This window comes from Clupea harengus, chromosome 14 (genome assembly GCF_900700415.2).
Source record: "Clupea harengus chromosome 14, Ch_v2.0.2, whole genome shotgun sequence".
NCBI lineage: Eukaryota > Metazoa > Chordata > Actinopteri > Clupeiformes > Clupeidae > Clupea > Clupea harengus.
The window spans coordinates 19335658-19356875 of NC_045165.1; the positions used below are offsets into that span (position 1 = coordinate 19335658).

Genomic DNA, 21218 nt, shown 5'->3' on the forward strand with positions numbered 1-21218 from the left:
GGAAAAACTGTCTTGTTTTTCCACGGACGCCTTTTGGGCCAAGAACTTAATTGGAGGCTGAGTATCCAATTAATGCTGAAAGATAGGGGGAAGCTCACATGGAGAGCATAAGGTGGCAAAACTAATGTTGTTTAGAGGCCTGCAGCACGGGGACGGGGGGTGTGATGTGGAGGGGTGGCGTGGGGTTGTTAAGGTAGAGGGATGCTCTGGGAACGTCTCAACGGGTCCATCGTTTAGCCAAGTAGCCAAGAGACGCTCGATACCTGGGGACATTGATCATTTAGACCTTCCCCTGTCTCTCTCTCTGTGTGCCTGGCTGTGTCCATCTGGTCTGGTGGATTAGGAACAACAGAAACAGTGGTGCAAACCAGGGGGCATTAGCCAGCACCCATCGCACACAAAGCTTGATGTCCTTTTGCAAGAGCAGCATCTAGGTCATAAACAAACGCAGAGAGCCGAAGACAGGCAGTAGTTTCTTCGGAGGGGAAATCTCATGAATGCCAGAGGGACAGAGAGTCCCTCAATCCCTTCTTCATTAAAACTAAATAAAAAAGCCAGGCCATTTATCTCTCTCTCTGTACTCCCCCCCCCCTTTCTAAAGCCATAAACACAAATAGGTTCACTTTCTTGCCTTTTCTGTCCCTGCGCTGTGGCATAGATCATCGTGAATAAAAGTCCGGCTCTGGTGGTTCTCGGGATTAAAGTGCGACGTTAAGAATTGTTAGATCAGTGAGGTCATCAGAGAGAATGCAGAGTGATGGGGTTTCTGGACCTGGGGACGCTAACTGACTTGTTAACTTCCCAGTGGAGAGGACGGGCTATATTTGGCGAACCGTATAGTGCTGCGCCTCACAGTTAAATATGACATTAGGCCACAGCAGCCCGGGAAGCTCTTACTGGTCCACAGACAAATTTCCCAGATGAAATAACAGCCACCTCTGCATATTGGGCTGTGGGCTTATTAAGTGAACAATGACTGAGAAGGTGGAGAGGCTGGGTGGCTTTAGGGTGGGAAAGGAGGGGAGGGGGGGTGGGGTGGGGTGATGTTGGGGTAGGGTGGGAGTGGACACCCTTCTAAAAGAAAAGCTTTTCAGCAACGTCCTCAAATAACAAGCAGGCAGTAGATCATTGTGTCTGTTATTAATTGGATTACAATTAGCCAGATTTAACCCTTATTAATGAAGGCTCAGCTAGGATGACACTCTCTGTGGCTTCCCGTCCACTCCAGTGCGCCACAGAAGCGTCTTTGGCTGGAAAGAGGAACCACGCAGGGGCTGACAGTGACAAATCATCGCTAAATTACAATAACGTGCAGCGAGGCTAGGCTAGGCGAGGCATGGGGAGGGGGAGTGTTGAGGAAAGCATCACAGGGATATTGCCAAAGTCCAGAGAAGTAAGAGCTTGAGTGTGGCGGGGAAACACTGGCTGTGTTTGCTGTGAACAGGTGAACTCCTAGGCCCATTAGTGTCAAGTAGCGTCGGGCAGCTATGCTATAAAGAATGCTATAGAACATACATCATAAAACACAGGGGGATCAATGGGGATCTAATGAGACAGTATTGTAGATTTCCTGAGGCTGTGACGGCCCTGCTTGTGGAGAGTTCTGAAAAATATACTGTGCGACAAATGACATGTTGGGAAATACAACCACGTAGAGTATATACTGGAAAATGACTCAAACAGGATATACTGGCATTCACACCAACAACATGCATGGGTTCATGGTATAACTGGCTCGATCTGTAGCGATATGACGCCTGCTGTTGCATGTTACCAAGGGGACAGTAACCAGGGTAGGGTCACACCACACACAAGAGCTGAGAGTAGATGGATACACTGACGAGCGTCTCCTTTAGAATAAGCAGACGTGGGTCTAATGGAATGGATCAAGCATAGATATGCACCAGATCAGGGCCGGGCCAAGAGAGACTGATCTGCTGCTGGGATACAAGAGCACTCCCAGTATTCTACACCCAAATGTCCTCTTCTCAAGGATTATCTTACAGTTAATTGTCAATACAGTGAGACAGTGCATGTCTATGGCACTGGGATTGCTTTGCAGTGCCACATACAGATCTTGGGTACACCTAAATGTACAGAGAAATGTGATGAACAAACTCAACTGAGCAAATTGAATTGTGTTGTCTGTATATTTTAACCCCATTCTACAGTGGGTATCCATCATCCTGAACCTGTCTTAAGGCCACACAACAACCTCCTTTTCACCTCGACCTCTTTGCATGCCGTGGCATGGCGGTGTGTAGATGAAGGTCACTATTTCACCGTCTTGACCATCTCGCATGTATGAATGTTATCACTGTTTTAGCTCCTCGTTCCCCCCCCCATCCCCATCTCCTTTCCCATAGACTTCCAGCTAAGTTCAGGATGTCCTCGTTTGAATGACACCCTATTATTTCCACAGAGAGAGGGCCTGGAGTCCTTTGGACCTGAACTTCAACTTGACCCCCGATGCCTGTATCAGATATCAAAACACACAGCCATCTGGCCTCTGTCCTGCCCCTCCGAGCACCCAGGAGCACAAGGTTAATATCATACGGTTAGGGAGCGGAATAGAGACTGCAATTATCTTCAATTCCAGGACAGAAAATCCTATTATTTGATCCCCGGTTTGACAGATGGAGGGGCAGCCACATCCTCTCCCTTTCCAGAGGAAGCCAATCTGGTGACTGGAGCCGGGGGAAGGAGGAGGGTAACAGAATGGTGGGAGAGGGCAGAGGGGCCGCAAAGGTTGGGTATCCCTTTTTTTATTTATTTTTTTTAGGGGTGGGGGGTTTTGTAGGTGGGGAGTGGCAGCCTATGAAACCTGATCCTGGGCCTGGTGGCTAATTCTGCTCCCCGTAGCCAGCCTCTGCACTGCACAAAGGGATCCGCAGAGCCGTTTGAGGAGCAGGCTGCCGTGAGGGGAACCGACAGATGACGACGTCCTGAGAAAATGCTCTCGGGGCACTAATGGCTTAAAAATGGCATTGCTTAGATTTACATCAGCACTCTTGGTTATTGTGATCCAAGCGTCCTTTTTTTTGTTTCTTCCAACATATGCCGTTAATTTTTAACTCAAAATTAATGCAATAAATATTTCCTCAAATAAAGACCAAGGAACACATCAGCCTGCTTTGTTATTGCAATCCAAGTGTCCTTTATGTGTCTCTCATAACACAAAATATTCATTTTCAACTCAAAATATGCCATAAATATTTCCTCAAATTAAGACTGAGGCACACTAAAGAAGACTCATTCTTTTCCCTTGTCTCCATTTTGTGTGAATATTTCGGGGGCAACTACAACTCTTCTCAAGCACACAGAGATTAGATATCAGTATTTCCAGAGGCTCTATTAATGCATCTTTTTTTCCTCTGAGACAGACCGCTCAGACTACACTCACAAAACTGAATTTTTATGTCCTATCACACCCCCGAGAGCTGATTTACAGACCAGCAAAAGCTTATTTAATTACAGTCTATCACCCACATCAAATGTGTATCAGAGCTTAAAAAGAATGAGGGACAAATCTAGTGCTTGTACCAAGGGGTAGCAATAGCATGTATGATGTTAATAAGGTCAAAGAGATATTGTAAGGCTCTTCAATAACCACAATCCATTAGATACAATTACCAAAGCTGTAAATGCAAGGCTTCAAAGGGAATGAAGGAAAAGAACTGTTAAGTTAAACATCACACTGGGTGCCGTTGTTTTTTTTTTACCACTGGACTGAGTGCCATTGTGGAGGCCTTTTACAGCCTGAGCAAACGAAAGGTTTGAAAACAGTCCAACGGAGAGAGACAGAGGCACTCAAACAGAAGAGCGGGGGGCTCAAGGGGAGGCTCTGCCTGCCTGTCCCCCAAGACCCTCTCCTGGCTGACCACAGTCATGTAGCAGCCGACCAGAAGCCCACCACAACACTGTTCTGCGGGCCTCATGCGGGACATTGCCTTGGGCTTGCTGTTGGCCTCTGTGTTCAGTGAACGAGCACAACTCCCCACTGATCCGCTGCCCCGAGCAACGGCAGCCCCGCCGCTGGTCTAACGGACCAGCCCTGCAGGGGAGCGTGCCGGCCAGACCCTGTCCTGGCTTTTAGGCAGTCAGAGCCAAAAAACAAACTTGCCCCTGTCGCTGGGGACACACAGGACTGGAAGTGGAAGTTGCTCCAAGATGACAGAGCAGGAGAAAATGACTCGGGAATAGCTGGTTAATCTCGCCCAGAGAGGCCAGACAGTAAACGCCATCACTGCACCATTAAAGGCACTCCATCAAGACCGTAATGGGTGCCCCGTTAATAAAAATGTTACGTGCTATCTTGTAAATCGGCTGATAAATCTCTCTCCGTGTTTGTTTTGTCTTAATGGTGCACCCACCATGAAGTCCATTAGACAGTGTGACCTAATTTAGGACTCGTCGCACATTGCGCATCTGAGCCGAGCGTTTAGCAGGCAGCGTGGGTTTGATACTGCGTAAAAAAGACAATGACGGAGAGGTAACGGGGCTTGACACAAGTTTGAACATCCTCTTTAGGACTCCCGCCCCGGCTCCCCCACTTCAACGTTCATTAGAATACCCACGGACGCTTCAGCGCAGATCTGTGAGCGCGCGCACACGATACATGTCCATGTCACATTAATTAAGACAGCCGCCTGTTCCACTGCCTCCGTGGTGTCGTCAACAGTTATGCCGGCCATGTTTGGCACTCCTCACTTGTCCGAGAAACGGAGAGGGTTATTGGGGGAGGTGGAGGGGGAGGGGGTTCATATGCAATGAGGAGACATGGCTGAGAAGAGTGTAGGGGTGGAGTAAGATGGGCTGGGGTCCAGGGGGCTGGGGGAGAGATGTTCGCTACAGAGAGCTGGGAGTACCAGAGCTCGTCTCCCACTGATGAACATGTCTTTTTGATGACCACTAAGCCCACTCGCCGCTCCTGCCAAGGCTAAATCGAATTAAAGCCCTTCAATTTGGCCCGCGGACACAGTTTTGGCACTTTCGTCTTGGAGAAGCCTCCAGCCCGGAGGACATGAGAGGCATTAGAGAGGCTGCCTTCCTTAGCCATTCCTCAAGTTCCTCTCTCTCTCACACACACACACTTGTAAGGCCAGTGATACAGGCAGTGTCCCCGAAGAAAAAGAAAAATCCCTGCTTATTATTTTGCCGTGCCTTTCTTTTTTTTCACTCCACTGTTTCACCTCCCCCCCCCCCCCAAAAAAGAAATTAAACGCGAAGCTACATTTTATCATGTCTGATATCGCCTTTGAAAATTGCAGGTAGTGGAGTGTTTAACATTCTCTTGTCAAGCACACCCCTGCTGAGACCATAAATGCCTGTCCAGTTTTTCTCTCAGCGGCAGTGGCAGATTAGAAACAGCGGGAGGACGGTGTAGTGTGAATACAATACCGATAAGAACGTGTGTCCTAGCCTCTCTGCTACGCCTCGGCTCCACCAGTGGGAGAACCTGCTGTTTTCTAATATTTACACACAACTAGAATCGCAAATGTACCATAACTGCATTGAAAGAGCCCTCTTATTCTCCCTCCCTCCCAAAAAAAAAAAGTCTTAGTATTCTTTTGTTTGTAAGGGTGTGTGTGTGTGTATGTGTGCATGCGAATGTTGCACGTAGGTGAATGGTTGGGGATGGGCAAAAAGTATTGCAGAAATAAATAAGAACGAAATAAGAGTGAAATTCATTTTGTGCCGTCACCCACACCCACAAAAAAGCGAGGGAAAAACAAAAGGACATAAAAATCTGTGTGGATGCTAGATCAAAAATGTTAACAATAAAAGGCATAGAAAAAAAGGGGAAAAAAAGACAGTTCAAAGAAAAAGACTTACATTTTAGACTGTCACTGACAGAACTAAACCATGTTTGATGAAGAATTGTAATTCACATATTTCAGGCACTACAAAGCAAGCATGAATCGTTCTGACGCATCTAACTGTTCTGCAGACCCGTACAAAAGTGGCCTAAGTTCTCTTAAACGAGAGTTTTGTTTGCCTATAGTTTGTTATTCACTTTGAACAACTACTTACTACCAATGAAGAGAGACACCTGGACAAAACAAACAATGTAAAACAAAGCCACCACGGGCAGGCAAGCAAGACTTAAAAAAAAGAAAGAAAAAAAATCCATCTAAGCGTGTGTCTGCACATGCACTCACAGACTAGGAAAACAAAGACACCTGTTCACCTTTCCCTGAGGATGATATTAACTTTTCTGCACCGCCTAACTCATTATCTGACCACATTTGCTTCTCCACGCCTCAAAACCAGTCTTGTATTCTGCACGGCAGAAACAAAACCAGCAACCGTCAGTCAATAAAAACAAAAACTCGGTACTACCATCAAATTTAATACAAGCAAATTTGACATCCGTATTCTAAAAGGTTCACGGGGGTGGGAGACCAACGCTTCAGACACCACCGGGAGACATTTAGAGTTCGGCATGGAGTCCACAGCCCAAAGCCCTGCAGCAGGAGTGAAACTCGGAGCGAGGGACTGGATATAAACGCCAGTCAATCAATGGCCACAACTGGGCACAACAAAATTGTGTATCTCTTCCACAGCTCAGGCTGTGGGGGGAACAGGTGGTAATGTTGTGTTTAAGTGTTGTTGTCCCTCCCCAGCTCTCCCCACCCCCCCCTTCTCGGTGCTATCATTATGTGCTACTGCCCCCTGCTGAGGAGCCATGGCTGTGCGCCCCCAAGGTCAGAGACGAGGAAGGGGAGGAAAGCACACAGGGGTGCACTTTAGTGCACGCCACCCTGCCGATCAATTCCAGCGCCACCACCAGGGCTCCCGCGGCTCGGGCACCGAAAAACAAACATTAGGAGAAACATCTTCCTCTGTGTGCGCTCCTGTAACGGGAAGGTAGGGCATCTAAGGAGAGCTAACAAGGCAATGAGCACAGCACCACTGAAGTGGCACTGGGCAATGCCAGGGTGAAGGGAGGGAGCGAGGGAGCAGGGGAAAGATTTCCATGGCAAGGGCTTTTTCTTGATCTTTTTCCTAAAAAAATGTGGACACCCAAAAATAGAGGGCAGTTTGCCAGTCACTTAGAATATATGTAACACATGCACTGGGCTGGCTTGACCCAGAGTACAAGAAAGCCATGCTTTTTGCAAGTGGAGAAACTAGACAAATCTCTTTAATTTGCAATGGTTTGGCGAATCATGTCAGTTAATTTTGCCGTCCTACACATCAGTTTAAATTACTTTTCCCCCTTCGGACAAAGTCTGGCAGAGCGCGGAGAAATGTGGCACGACCCGTCAGCCTCAGTTGAAGGCAGAGTCAGACGCAGAGGGCAGATAATAAACCCTGATGAGTCCGATCCAAATCACCCCTCCAATGTCACATGAAAAATGCTCTGCCATTTTTGCAAAACAAGCAGACACCAACGTATATTTATTATTCTTGTTGACTGCTCAGAACACAATCAGTTTTGCGTTTTAATTGACATTATTGCAAGAGATGGGTACCAGCCCCTGGGGCTAGTTTTGGTTCATGTATATGTATTCTCCACCTCGTCATTGCCCTCCTTTGATCTTTGAATGACATTTCAGATCAGGGATGATAACAGTGCCTCAATGGCAGGAGCGCTGCACTGCACTGCAAGACTGCCGGAGAGAAACATAAGGTGAGAAGATATAAATTCCTTCAGTGGCTAAATATACTTAAAAAATGATAATAAAAAAAAATAATAATAACCTGACAAAAGTTACCGGGTGAAACGGCTACGTGTAACTTTTAATGAAGACTCCTAGATGTGCCGAGCAAGAGAACATCGCCTCGAACTTGGGACACCGATTCAAAACAGCAAGTGACATGGAAAAGCCCCGACCCAAGCGTTCCACTTCCGTCGACTCCGTGATCAAATGGCGGAGAAGCAAGAGAGGTGCAGCGAGCGATCCAGTGCCCCGCGTCCCTGATGTGCTCTCACGCTCATTTCCACGGCGCCGCCTCGTGACGCCTTTGCCCGCCTCGGCACAGGTATCAAAGCCCCGGCTCACCGCGCCCAGAGACGCCGCAACAGCAGCCTGGCGACAGCTTTCATGGCAGCAAGAAGAAGAGAAGAGAAGAGAAGAGAAGAGAAGGAGGTGGTAGCGGAGGAGTCGGGAGTACTCATGGAGAGCTCCTTTGGGGATTTCCTTATCGGGGGCAGAACAGTCCCCCCAGAGCTCATCCTCATCCTCTGATTATTCAAAGCATTACAAAGGGAATGAAAATAACTCCTTACTCTCAGCACAGCTTTCTTTTTTTTTTTTCTCCCCAAAGTATTTATTATTTTACAATGACAGCGATAGAAACAATACTCAGTTTTTAAGAAACTAAAAAAATATACAACATTGAACACAAATAATCCGTCGACAAGAAGAGTAAGACACAGTGGGCGACTAGCATCAGGTAACAGTGGTTACGAAGTTAAGGGGCCTTCTTGGCTCGGCCTCGTGGCTTCTTGACCTCAGGCATTGGAGAAGTTTGTGATGCTGTGTCCACCAACCGCTTTTTGGGACTTGCGGTTTTCTTCACTCTATTGGTCGCTGTAGGAAAAGTGAAGGGGACACTCAGACCGACATATAATTTATAAAATATATGCAGAGATACATTTTCAGAGTTTAAAGTGTGGAAATTCTCATTAAAACTGTGTGTGTGTGTGTGGGGGGGGGGGGGTCATTCTTGAAAGGCTAGACTTGTTCCCACACAAGGTATTTTACACAAAGCAGTCACTGACTACCACTAGGCAAGTGGCAAAGGACCAAAACGGCTCTTCTGGATCATTTGCCCTAAACACACACAGGCTTTTCTCTCAACTGAGTAATGAATCGTGAACATGGTCAGGGCTTACCTTTCTTTGGCGGGGCACGCCTCTTTTTCACTGGGCTGCCGTCAGGCTCGTCACTAGCCGCTGCCTTCTTTCTCTTAGTAGTCTTTGAGATGAAGAAGAAGAAGAAATTAAGTGATGGAACAGAGTGCACAGAGCACCCGGTTAAGTCATTTGCATAGAACAACCTCAGTGGGAATTCAAATTAAATATTGAAAATGACCTTTAGTCACCACTGATAAGATAAATATTCAATCCAACTTTTTCATATGAGCATTAAGATCCACAAACTATGACTGTCCCTTTATGTACTGTAAAGGTATTAAAGAAAAACATTCAAAAAATTTCAATTACATGCATGCATTTGTGAAACCCATTGACAAAACACCCAGACTTTCAAGGTCATGAATAAAACTCCTCTGAGCCAGAGTAGCAAGTTCACATGTGACAATGTAACATTTTGATTTCACTTACCAGTAATGAATACTTTGAAGCAAATTCATCTCTGCATGTTCATACCCATTAAAACCCTTTTTATTTCTGGCAAATCAAAAGCGGCCTGTAGAACGCGCAGGGTTTTGAAATCACGTCGACTGAACGGAGGTTACGAAAAAGATGCACTTAACGACAGCAATCAAACTCTCCCTCTCCGACGCTCCGTCTGCACAAGAAAGGCTCGTCCCCTCTCGGACCTGAACTATCATCCTTAGCGTTTTATTTTTTTCCTCCTCCTCTTTTCTTTCTTTTTCCCTCCCTTCCCCCCCTCCTCACATTTCCCATCCATTTTGCCAATTGCTGCCTCATGATTACCATCTAGACCCCGCTGAGCCGAACAGATTGGCTCGATAATTACATACAATAACGGCAGTGGGCAGGTAACCCTCGGCTGGCACGGGTGAGCTCCCCGGTGGCTCCCTCCATATGCAAACGGCATTGTGGGAAGTGTCGAGACCGTCCCCATCCCTCTGCCGCTGTGGCTCGTTGATTGCCGGGCCGAAGCGGACTCCCGAGGTTACGGTGTCAGCAAATTTGTGATACATTAGGCAGGAATAAACACAGGCACTCAAAACCTGTCTGCTGAGGGGACGGAGGGATGTTCTGTTCTGAGGGGAAGGGGGGGCTGTACATTTTAAAGCTCTAAAGAAAAGATGGAGACCTTGTCAGTTTGGTTGCCAAGGTTATGGTGGTGGATGCCAGGGGTCTTGCCAATGTCTTTCTCTCTTGTGAAAAAGTAAGGATGGACAGAAGGATGTTTGGCTGTCCTTGATAACACCATTTCACTATTCAAATACTATAAAGAGCATATCCTTTTACACATAAATAGCCTTCAGAATCAATACAAAAGAAAAAAAATAAACCCACAATAAACTTCACAAAGTAATCAAGCCTTGTCAATATTTTTGGGCATTTACTGTGAAAGGTAGAATGGGTAGAACAAACATCTCCACAGTTTCAAAGCTAAAAATCAAACAAAAAAATTAAGTACTGTTTTTTTGTACAGGTGCATATGCTTTGGTTGTGTGTGTGTGTGTGTGTGTGTGTTGTGTGTTGGCCGGGGTGGTAAATAAGTGATGGTCAAAGCGCATCTGTTAAAAGCATCATGCTTTAATCGTATTTGAAAATCAATGCACTTGGCAACGTTTCCCACTAACCCAGGTAATTAGCCATGGATCGTGAGCTGGCATTTTTAAATCTGAATCGCTTTCAACAGGTAAACAAATTATCTTAGGTTGAAATGGGCTCCTTTTGAAAAGAGACACTTGAAAAGGGGATTGCTTGGCTGTTTGGAACGTGACAAGTTTTAAACTGCGAAGAAGAAGAAACTGCCACTGTGAAGACAACTACTTTGAACATGAGTGACAGGAGAGCACTTAAACGTGTTCTGACCTTAGCTTTTGGAGAGCTGACACCATTGGTAGTCATGGAGAAGTCCAGCTTGTTGTCCGCAGATGCACCGAGGGATGTCAGAGCGGACTGTAGAATGGTCCGCAGCTTCTGGTATGGTGGCTTATCACTGTATCCCAGCGTCTTGACCTCCTCCATGTACTTCACCATTTCCTCTAGTATTTCGAGTAGAAAAATCAGAAAACTGAGATTGTGCTACACGAACATTCATTTATAATTAGACTTCTGGTAGGAAGAGGAATGATGTATTTGTAAAGCAAAGCTTCTGCTGAGAGTTCATAGAACCAATGTGAAAATTACCATTTCTATTTCACACTTGTACACACACACACACACACACACACACACACGAAAGACACATCCAAAGGACGTTTTAAAACACTGAGAGGAAGTCCCAGTAAGAACACTAAGCGAAGACTGGGCTGACACCTCGACCTTCAGGCTATATTTAAAGGAACAACTCAAACACACACACACACCAACACACTGTCCCCCCCCCCAATCAACCTTCACTCCTCATCTAGCGCTGTTCTCAAACTTTTGTTTACCGTCGCAGTGCTAAAATAGTCACACTAAACAGAATTAGCTATGAAGCCTGTGAAAAACAGTGCCACCTCTCATCCCTGTCCTTGTTGTGATGCAGCGTGTGCGTGTGTGTGTGCGTGTGTGTGTGTGCGACAACAGCCCGGGGAGAAATCTCTCCTTCTGTTGCGTTGTTGTCACAGAGCTTAAGAGGTGTCACCACATCAGCTGGCGAGTAAAGGACTCCTCTGACGTCTTTGATATTAAAAGACAGGGGGAGAGTGCGGTGCACGGCGAGGCTCGACGCGGGCGAGGAAGAGGAGATGCGGGCGACATGCCACGCTAGGGAAGAAACGGCAGCTCGGGGGTCTGGGACACACGCGAGCGCTGAACTCACTGGCAACCTTTCCGGTGACAGGGAGGATCTTCAGGAAGTTCAAAAGATGGAATCTGATTTATTTTCCTGTCTTTTATCCCCTTCGTTCACTTCCCAGCCTACCAGAGAGTACAAACAGCCACAATGAGCAAGTGGCTACATCTGGGCCTTGGCTTTCAAGAAGGAAACAACTTCAGACTTTCTAACCAAAACTACACCCTTACAGGTCCATCTATGCTCCTGTAAACCCCACCTTACTCATCAGTCCCTCCCAATGAAAGTTAAATCTATCTTTATTTCTATGCTCCAGTAAACCACACTTTACTCATAATACTCATCAGTCCCTCCCAATGAAAGTTAAATCTATCTTTATTTGCATGCTCCTGTAAACCCCCCCTTACTCATCAGTCCCTCCCAATGAAAGTTAAATCTATCTTTATTTCTATGCTCCAGTAAACCACACTTTACTCATAATACTCATCAGTACCTCCCAATGAAAGTTAAATCTATCTGTATTTCTTTGTCCACAGCTGGAAACAAATGAAGGGTATCTCCAACAACCCATTGAGTTCCTCATTTTCTCCTTGAAAATACAAATGCACTGTGGCCATGTGCGAGAGAAAAAAGGCCCCGCTCCCCTTTACAAAACTTCAGCTGCGCGGGGCATGTGAACCAGCTCTCATTATGACTGACATCAACGGGGGCCGAGCCACGTTACGAGTCGAAACAGAAGATCTCGCTCTTGTTTGTGCCTCGGCACCACAAAGTACTTCAATTCAATTACGGCTTGTGCATTAACAAAGGCGGCCGTGGTACTCGGAGCAAAAGCACAGGTGCTCTCAAGGACTCCAGGGTACCGCTGGAGGGAGAGGAGGGCGACATATTTGCTGCGCTGTCCAACAACAACATGCTAGCTTCATTAAGGCTGAAATTGCATTTTAATTGGCCAGAATGGACAGCTTTTCATTAAGACTCCACCAGAGTGCCTGTGATGTAAATATGGGTGTTAGTCTACATACAGAACATTTAAAGGGTGAGCGTGCAACTGTGCACACAAAGCAGTGTGTAGACAGTCAGTCATAAAAGCCTGCCAAAACTGTCTCGGCAATTCCAGTGAAATCATTTCCGTCATGTTTGTTAATAAGTCCTTAAAAACTTTCTTCAATGCCATTACTTACGAGTTCACGAGTTTGGCTGAAAAGCAAACAGCAATGCTAAAGCCAGGCAAGGGAACTCAGGAAGATTTAGCAGCTTCACCATTCTCTGAGATGCAATATATTATCACTGCACTCAGTCTCTGAGCCAGCGAGTATGTTTACAGTGTATTAGGTGCGGCTCGGTTGGATCCCATAGTTTCGGGGGTTAAACAATATCTTGTCTTACCTGGCTCAGGCTCTGACGGGAAGCACTTCTTCATGAACTCCCCAATATTGTCTCTGCACCTGAAATAAATGAGATATCCCATATCCTTCCTGAATTCAATCTGCACAGTAAAAGCCCCAAAGATGCATTTATCCATCGTTTCAATTTTCAACCTTTTGATTGTACGTCACTGAAGTTGGTGACTTTCTGTCACAAGCAAACTTGACAGAGAGAGGCTGGCAAATTGTTTAATTGGATATACTGTACACATCCAAGCTCTTATCACCTCATCTCTTATCACTTCTAAACTGATAAGCAAGTGAGTACTTTTCATCAATGTGGCCTCGCTGTTGGGGCAGAGGCAGACAAAGTCATAATTGAATTGTTCCACAAACAAACACCATATCATGAAGACAGCTAGAGAAGGAATAAAAACTCAGGGATGATGCAAAGCGTTGGGAGGCCCTGAGGAGAACGACACTCCGGTGTGAAAGAGGAGTTGGGAGGCAAAGTGCTAGGGAGGACAAATACTCTTGTGTGACACAAGACTGAAGGCTCTGTAGTGGACAGGCAAGGTAGTCCTGTGTGACAGAGGAATTGAGACGGGACATACTTGACTTTCGAGTCCCTGACGTAGTCGGCGTCCTGCAGCTTATCCTCCCAAGGCAGTCGTCCGCACAGCCACTGCACCATGCAGTAGCCCAAGATCTCCAGGTCCCCTCTTCTGGCGGGAGCTAGTGAAACACACATACACACACACGTTATGATTTAGAGTTACTACGTAGAAATGGTCTCTGACTTCCAACACCAGACTTAATATATATCATACAGTGATATAAAGACAAGTGTTACCTTATTCAGACATAGGGCTGAGGCGAAACATTAGCATGATCCGTTTTTTTTTCTTCATATCAGCTAAAATCCATAATTGTTGATAATCTTTAAGGGTCTATTTTAATGGTGCAGTCCGCGATTCTAATACATCTTTTGCAAAAAATTTGCAAATTGCTCCTGACAATCCTCTAGCTGTCAGTTTAATGTGTGCGCTAAAAAGTCTATTTGTTTGTACAGACCTGGCTCGGAGCCATAAACAAGTCCAGCCAATCTGCACACTGCCTCAGGAGCACAGAATGAAGGGGTGTGATTTAATTGGCTGTTGAGCCTTAATATCAACAATCTTTCGCCAAAATCACAGACTGCACCTTTAAGACTAAATATATTTGCAGATAAAGAGCGAAAGGAAAAGGTAGAATTGAGCCACTTCACTATGCAAAGAGACACGTGTGGATGGATGTTTTATCATATGGCCTTGCAACAGAGCCCACTGCAGATTGGGGGCTGTTTCTTGAGATTTAGCAGAGGCAGGACATGACTGACAACAAGTTGCATGCTCCAGTAGGTGGAAAAGATTATTATCAGAGAGACGACATTGGGTTTTAAGCATTCTGCATCACACTCCAAAAACAGATGTTACCACATTACTGGCACACACACACACACACACACACACACACACAAGCACAGAAAGAACATACACATGACACACAGATGCGGTGTGTTTCAGTAATTCATTTCTAACTGTCCCACCCAGGACCATATCTTAGACTTGGGTGGTAACAGTAAGAGTTGTAACCGAGTTTGACATTTCTGAATCAATCCAACACCTTCAGATGGTGACACTCTCAGAGTAAATAAATAAAATTAAAATAAAAACAACCATCAGCTGCTTTTGTCATTCTCTGGGCAGGTTTTAGAGGGGAAGGTAGACATGTCTATAATGGTTTTCTTCACTATTCAAATAAGAAAGTTTCGTGTGAAAAGCACCTAACTCGTGTCTGACCATGCATACTAATACACTTCATGTTAAAGTCGACAGACCGCTAACTGGTACACTGTTATCAACATGCATACATATGTGAAATCTTACCACCTTACCCTCAAAGTAAGGACCAGTGTGTCCACATATTACTTTCCCAGAAGATAAGCTATGGAATATTTTTAGGGTTTTTTGTCAAACAAGCTGAGTTTGTGATATCAGTTTCACTAGTAATCAGTTATTAGTATAGTGAAACTAGACTATATCTTCTACACTCTCGGGTGCAACTCTGATATGAAAAATTCCAACGAAAACAAACATTAAATAACACGCTCTCCCAAAACGAAAGTTTGCTGTTAAGTCAACTTACACACTCCTTTGTGGGCGTCGATACTGGTGAACTCGATGGTTCCATCGTGGCATCGCTTTGGATCTTCTTTATAGTCCTTTGGCTTACCTTCAGGTGCGTACCGGTATGCCAGCCCATAGTCCACCAAAAACACCTGAAACATCCCCAACAGACGTCACAAACAGAGAATGTCCCACATGATGCCACCTAAGGACAATGCAGGAGGCATTGTAACAGAACATTCTTTGCCAATAAGGTTCCCACACATTTTCAAAACATTTCCATGACTTTTCAAAGACTTTTAAAGAATTTTCCATGACCCTTCACAACCTAAAAGTACAGAAAAATGCGTACTTTACAGCACAGATTAATTATTGAATGACAATTAAACAACAACCTTTTCCAATACTTTTCTATAAGGCTAGCTAGACTATATCAATTCAAGTGCAAACCATCACACAGCATACATTCACACAACAAAACATTACAATAACATAATTAATTTAATTAGACCTACAAACAACAAAATCAAATTTCATGACTTCCAAAACTTCCAAAATGAATTTACTAAATGTAATGACTTTTCCTGGCCTGGAAAAGGGAATAAAAAAATTCCACGACTTTTCCAGGATTTCCGTGACCGTGGGAACACTGTGTTAATGCGTTGGCATACACAACGAACATCAGACTGTTTTGGAGTGTCTGTAGGTGAGTAAATCAGTAATGAGTAAACCAGTTATTTTACCGTAATGAAAATAGTGTCAAAGAGCAACCAGTAAACCTGCAAATCCCATGAGACCCCTCGTGAAATTGTGATTTAAAAATAGCACAGTTTAATAATACACCACTGATACATTATTAATTTCCTAAATTAAATATTTGCCCCTGCCCCCAACCTCAGCTCGTTTGCCTGAGACAGCTATTTGCACCCATCTAATCTTCCCCCAGCTCAGGAGCAGGGCATAAAAGGATTAACATTTCACTTAATAATAATTAAAAAAAGAAAATGAAAGAAAATAATAACAACACAAACACATAGTATGGTGTGAATATGGTCAGTGTTAATAAAAAACAAGTGTGTGTGTGTGTTATATGCTGTGTGTTTGTGTGTGTGGGGGTGTGTTATATGTTGTGTTTGATTGTGTGTGTGTGTTTGTGTGTGTATGTGCGTGTGTGTGTGTGTGTGTGTGTGTATCCATAACACACTAACACAAACACGCAAATGTGGTGTAAATAAGGTCAGTGTTAATAAAAAAACAAGTGTGTGTGTTATATGCTGTGTGTTTGTGTGTGTGGGGATGTGTTGTATGATGTGTGTGTGTGTGTTTGTGTGTATGTGTGTTCATCCATAACACACTAACACAAACACGCAAATGTGGTGTAAATAAGGTCAGTGTTTCCTGCAGTCCTGTGTAATAAACAGACACACACCTGATTGGGGTCTGTGTGGCTCAGTAGCAGGTTGGAGGCCTTGATGTCGGCGTGCACATACTCGTGCTCATGAATGTACTCCAGAACATCCAACTGCACAGTGAACAGAGCAGTGACACAGTTAGGCTTTTCTTATTTCTCATAATGACACTTTAGTATACCAAACACACTGTGATCAGGGAACACCTCATAAATCTGGCTCATAGTCAAAGGTACAAAAAAAAACTTAAAAGTGTTAGGTATTGATATACATTTTTCTGTTTTCTGGGTGGGTGGGGGTGGTGGTGAGGGGAGTTGCATCTTCCTATGTCGATGCACACCAAAGGCACACATCTCTAAACACTTGAATAATTTATCACAGACGTGCTCTTAAATGCCGTGTGGACTTTCTGGGGTTACCATTAAAAAAAAAAGAAGAAGCATTTGCTGCATAACACACTTTAAAGTTTCGATCAGCTGTACAGAAGCAATGACTCGCACACTCACAAGATGCAGGCCCAGCTGCAGAACCACCTTGCGTGGAAACTTCTTGCCGTTCTCTTCAAATTTCTTCTGCAGGTCCGTTCCAAATCTGTCCATGACCATGAATCTGTAACTGAAGTCGGAGGTCGCTCCAGTCAGATCAATATTGTACTATGTGGGCAGAAAAAGCTGTTTACATGGTGGGCAGTGCAGGGGTGAAAAGGATGACAAAGATGTGAACCCCCTAGGGGGGATACAGGTGCGATGGGCCACTGCGCCTGCTTTATGGGCCAGTCGTTAGGCTTTTTGTTTTTATTAATTAACAGTAATAAATTATGTCCACCCCAAGGTGAGTCAGCCCACCTGGAAAATGGCCGTTATGCCAGCCCACCTCTGCAACAAGGTAATGTGTTATGCCTACTCGCAGATGAGTAACAAATGTTTATTTTTTGCATATCTACACCATTCACATGGATGACCTATTTTGAGGTACAAATTGACAAAGTTTGCACCCCTGCAAATGAATTCCTACAGCAAGTTACCCTTTTCCGCCTCTATTATGAAGCCCAGATCCCCAGTATCTTGGAACTCCTAGATGCTTCTGCTTGTGTGACTTCATCCAGGACTGAACTTCAAAACAAAGCAAGATGGCAGCACAGTAAATATATAGCGAGGCAGTCCAACAAGACAACAATCTACACAAAAGGGAGAAGAGTAACGTAAATGTAAAAACTTTATCATAGCTATATGCAAAGCAATAAACAATACGTCAGCATATAAAGACAGTGAATTATTCCCAACACACATCTATAAACTTATTGGTGCTCAAAGTAATAAGAATATGATCCCTTGGGGAGAAGGACGTGACGGCCGGAAGATAATCTGCAAGTGAGACAAATATTTACCAACACCGTGATATTCCGATGAATAAACCATGAGCATGGATAAGTAATATAACAGTTAATTGTCATGGGATGTTGACATTTGGATTGTTATTAAATAAAACGCAAAGCTATGGCCTTGGGGCAACCGCAAAAGCCACAAAAGGCATCTCCACTTCCACACGACCCAACGTGCTCACTTCATTTAATTAAGGAAGTTTCCGTCTCTGCTTCGTTGAGATGCACAGAGCAATGTAAACAGGGACGTGGGGGAGTTACGTGGGGAGATATAGCGAGCTTACTTAGATCAGGCCTGGCTGCCCTCTGGTAAAACTTCAGCTCACAGAAGAGAGGACCATTTTCACTTGGCTCCTGCAAAGTAATTATAGTGTCGTTGGCACAATAGATTAACGCACATTCAACAACAAGCAACACGGAAGTGTCATTTCAGATGCATTATGGATTACATCATTACATTACACATAACTGTGCTCTGTGTTTAAAAAAATAATTTACACTACTGGTAAACAAAACTTGCTTTAAGAAATGATTGAAATGCCAATATAATAGCTTCCTTTTGGATGATTGTTTACCAAACAAATCACTGAAACACTGTTTACCAAACAAATAATTATTTTCTTCATTAAAGCACTCAAGTAAAGGTACATAATACCGGTATGTTACAATGACACAGTATACGACAGAAGTGTGTATACCGCTGTGCAATATCAAATGTCAAATGATTCAAATTTGTATCACCTCTAAATATTTGCATTATTTCTAAGTTGACAGATAGAGCACTTCTTCAATGGAAATTGGAGTTTCTGTGACAGCTCAGACAGTGTAAAGCACCCTGCATAACGTCAACCTCTATTGACGACGTCCAAGAAAAAAAACCTTGCTTGCTCTTCGTCCTAAACTGACAAGATTAAACTTTGCTAAAGAACATGAAAAGAAGCCTGATAAATATTGGAAGCACATTCTTTGGTCAGATAAAACCAAGATAAATTTGTTTCGGCTCAGATGCGGGTCCAGCATGTCTGGTGTGAACCTGGCCAGGACTACAGCGGTGAATGCATAGTCCTGACAGTGAAGCACGGAGGTGGGAGTGTGATATGGCTGCATGAGTGCAAAAGGTGTTGGGGAGATGACATTTACAGATGGCACCATGAAACTGGCTGACAAGATGACTCCCAGACTCCAGAAGCTTGGCAGAAGAGGAAGATTCCAGCATGATAATGATCCAACGCACACTGCCAAAATCACGCAACAGTTTGTAAAGAAAAAAAAGAAGTGAAGACTATGACCAGGCCAAGTATGCCGTCTGAATCCAACAGAACACCTTTGGAGTATTTTAAAGATTAAGGTAGAGCAACACACCACCACCAGAAAAGAACAGCTGAAAATAACTGTCTCTCATAAATGGCAGAACATCTCAGAAATGTGTGCAACACTTGTATCCTCCATGCTGAGGAAGAAAAAATAAAGGTGGACATACGAAGTATTGAAAATATATATATATATATTAATCTCAGTAATGAAAGGTGTACTGACTTATGTTGTATTGAGTTCCTGCTGTGGGGCATGAATGTTTAATATAGTTAATTTAGTAAATTGTTTTTAATTTTACATAAGAGCAAGTACCCTACTGTTCAACTTGGAAGTAATGCAACTATTGTAAAGCTATATTATCACTTGAATCATTTGACACTTAAGTGATATTGCACAGGGATGTTATTACTTCTGTTATACACTGTATGAATGAGTACAAATATATATATACACTTCTACACTTCAGAATATATGAAAATGTCATTACCACTTTGATGACATAGGGTGCCTCTGGTCCCACAGACTGTGCAGTCTCTTCATTTGCTTTATTTGCAAGACGATGAAAAAGAAGAATCGATTGATAACACCTTCACATTTGCTGTATATTCTTCATTAACAGGTTTTTTTTTTTTTAATCATTATTATCAAATACACTTACGTACCTAGGTAAAGTAGACCAAACCCCCCTTGACCAATAGGAGTGCCGAGTTTCCAGCATTTCTTGTGACTGTCAGTCAAGATCTCCCCAGGTGGGAATTCCTCCGCCAGTTTCCTTTTGGCAGGTGCTCTAGCTCCGGCCTTGGCCTTAGGAGGCATCTGGGGTGGACAGAACAACGAGAAGTGAGAGGACATTATGCCGAAATGGCAATACACGCACCATATAGGCTAAGCATCACAGCACAACACAGCATAGCTTACAAAATATGGATGCAAACGTGTGAGTTAGTCATGATTCTGCAACATTTTGTTCAACGCATTGGAAAGTTAATTCTTTATTTAAGTTTCCCTTAGCTACATACACTAATTAGCAATGTAACATTCCCTAAACATACTTCTACATAACAGAAGGTTCGCTAATAGATAAAATATCACTACACTTGTCAGCAAACGTTACCATACACCCTCGAAAACAACATTATCGGTAAACGAAAGTGAAGTTAACCTAGGATGGGCTCCTGCACATGCTACTTAGCTCATTTTGGTTGACAAAACTTGTGACGTAGCTGTTTTGACAAAACTTATTAGATACGGCGATGCATCTGATTCCGGGAATCACAGTCTGTCACGCTAACATTGCATTGCAAGTCTAAAAGCAGGCTTTCTGATGAAGGATGTGTAATGCGGACATCTTTCTCCATCACTGATGACAGCTTAATACTGGTCAGCAAACGAAAACTTCGCTAACTAGCCGGCTAGGTATAAGGCATTCGTCAGAAAACATCGATGTCTTTCATCACAAACTGATCGCTGCCTTAATGACTATCGCCACCTTGAACAACTAAACATACAGCATAGACGGAAATACTAAAAATTCGTATTTGTAATGCTACCGATCAGCTTAGGCTAACGTTTAATTAGCCGACATGCGTTGGGATGAATTGAAATATTAGCTAACTGAAAGTTGATTCTATTTATCCAGTTACTTAGCTAATACAGCTGCTGCATCCTGACACAGTATAGATTGCTGTGGTCGTTAAGATAAATACCTGAACGACTGACCTTTAAGCTATGTTTTATAAATAATGTTGGTATAACGCTGGCTCAAATTGTCTCCAACTCTAAAGTTCCCGCACAACTCAGGACCAGGAAGACAGCGTACTCTACGAACGTTCCACAGCATCATCTGATTGGTCAGAAAAGGTGCTGCGTACATCCCAGTTGGAGCGAGGCTGCTTTTGGTAGTTGTAGTTCTTTGCTTGTCTATTGACTCCTTTGCTTCTAGCGTGAAGATGTTTGTTTGG

At 44.0% G+C, this 21218-nt stretch overlaps 1 protein-coding gene across 2 annotated transcripts; it reads right to left on the reverse strand.

The window, feature by feature from the left end:
• Positions 1–8252: 8252 nt before the first annotated feature.
• vrk1 (VRK serine/threonine kinase 1) lies at positions 8253–21104 on the reverse strand. 2 transcript variants are annotated; one of them, XM_012836860.3, is made up of 13 exons: positions 20977–21104; positions 19920–20073; positions 19745–19800; positions 18228–18297; positions 17587–17674; positions 17069–17177; positions 16583–16675; positions 15173–15305; positions 13600–13720; positions 13008–13066; positions 10709–10881; positions 8846–8927; positions 8253–8540 (listed from the first exon to the last, which is right to left on the reverse strand). In XM_012836860.3, exons 2-13 carry the CDS (start codon positions 20071–20073, stop codon positions 8422–8424), a joined length of 1257 nt encoding a protein of 418 aa, XP_012692314.1. In that variant the 5' UTR covers positions 20977–21104; the 3' UTR covers positions 8253–8421. The 2 variants fall into 2 exon arrangements, with proteins under 2 accessions (XP_012692314.1, XP_012692315.1); XM_012836861.3 differs by having other exon boundaries at positions 20964–21096.
• Positions 21105–21218: the final 114 nt, after the last annotated feature.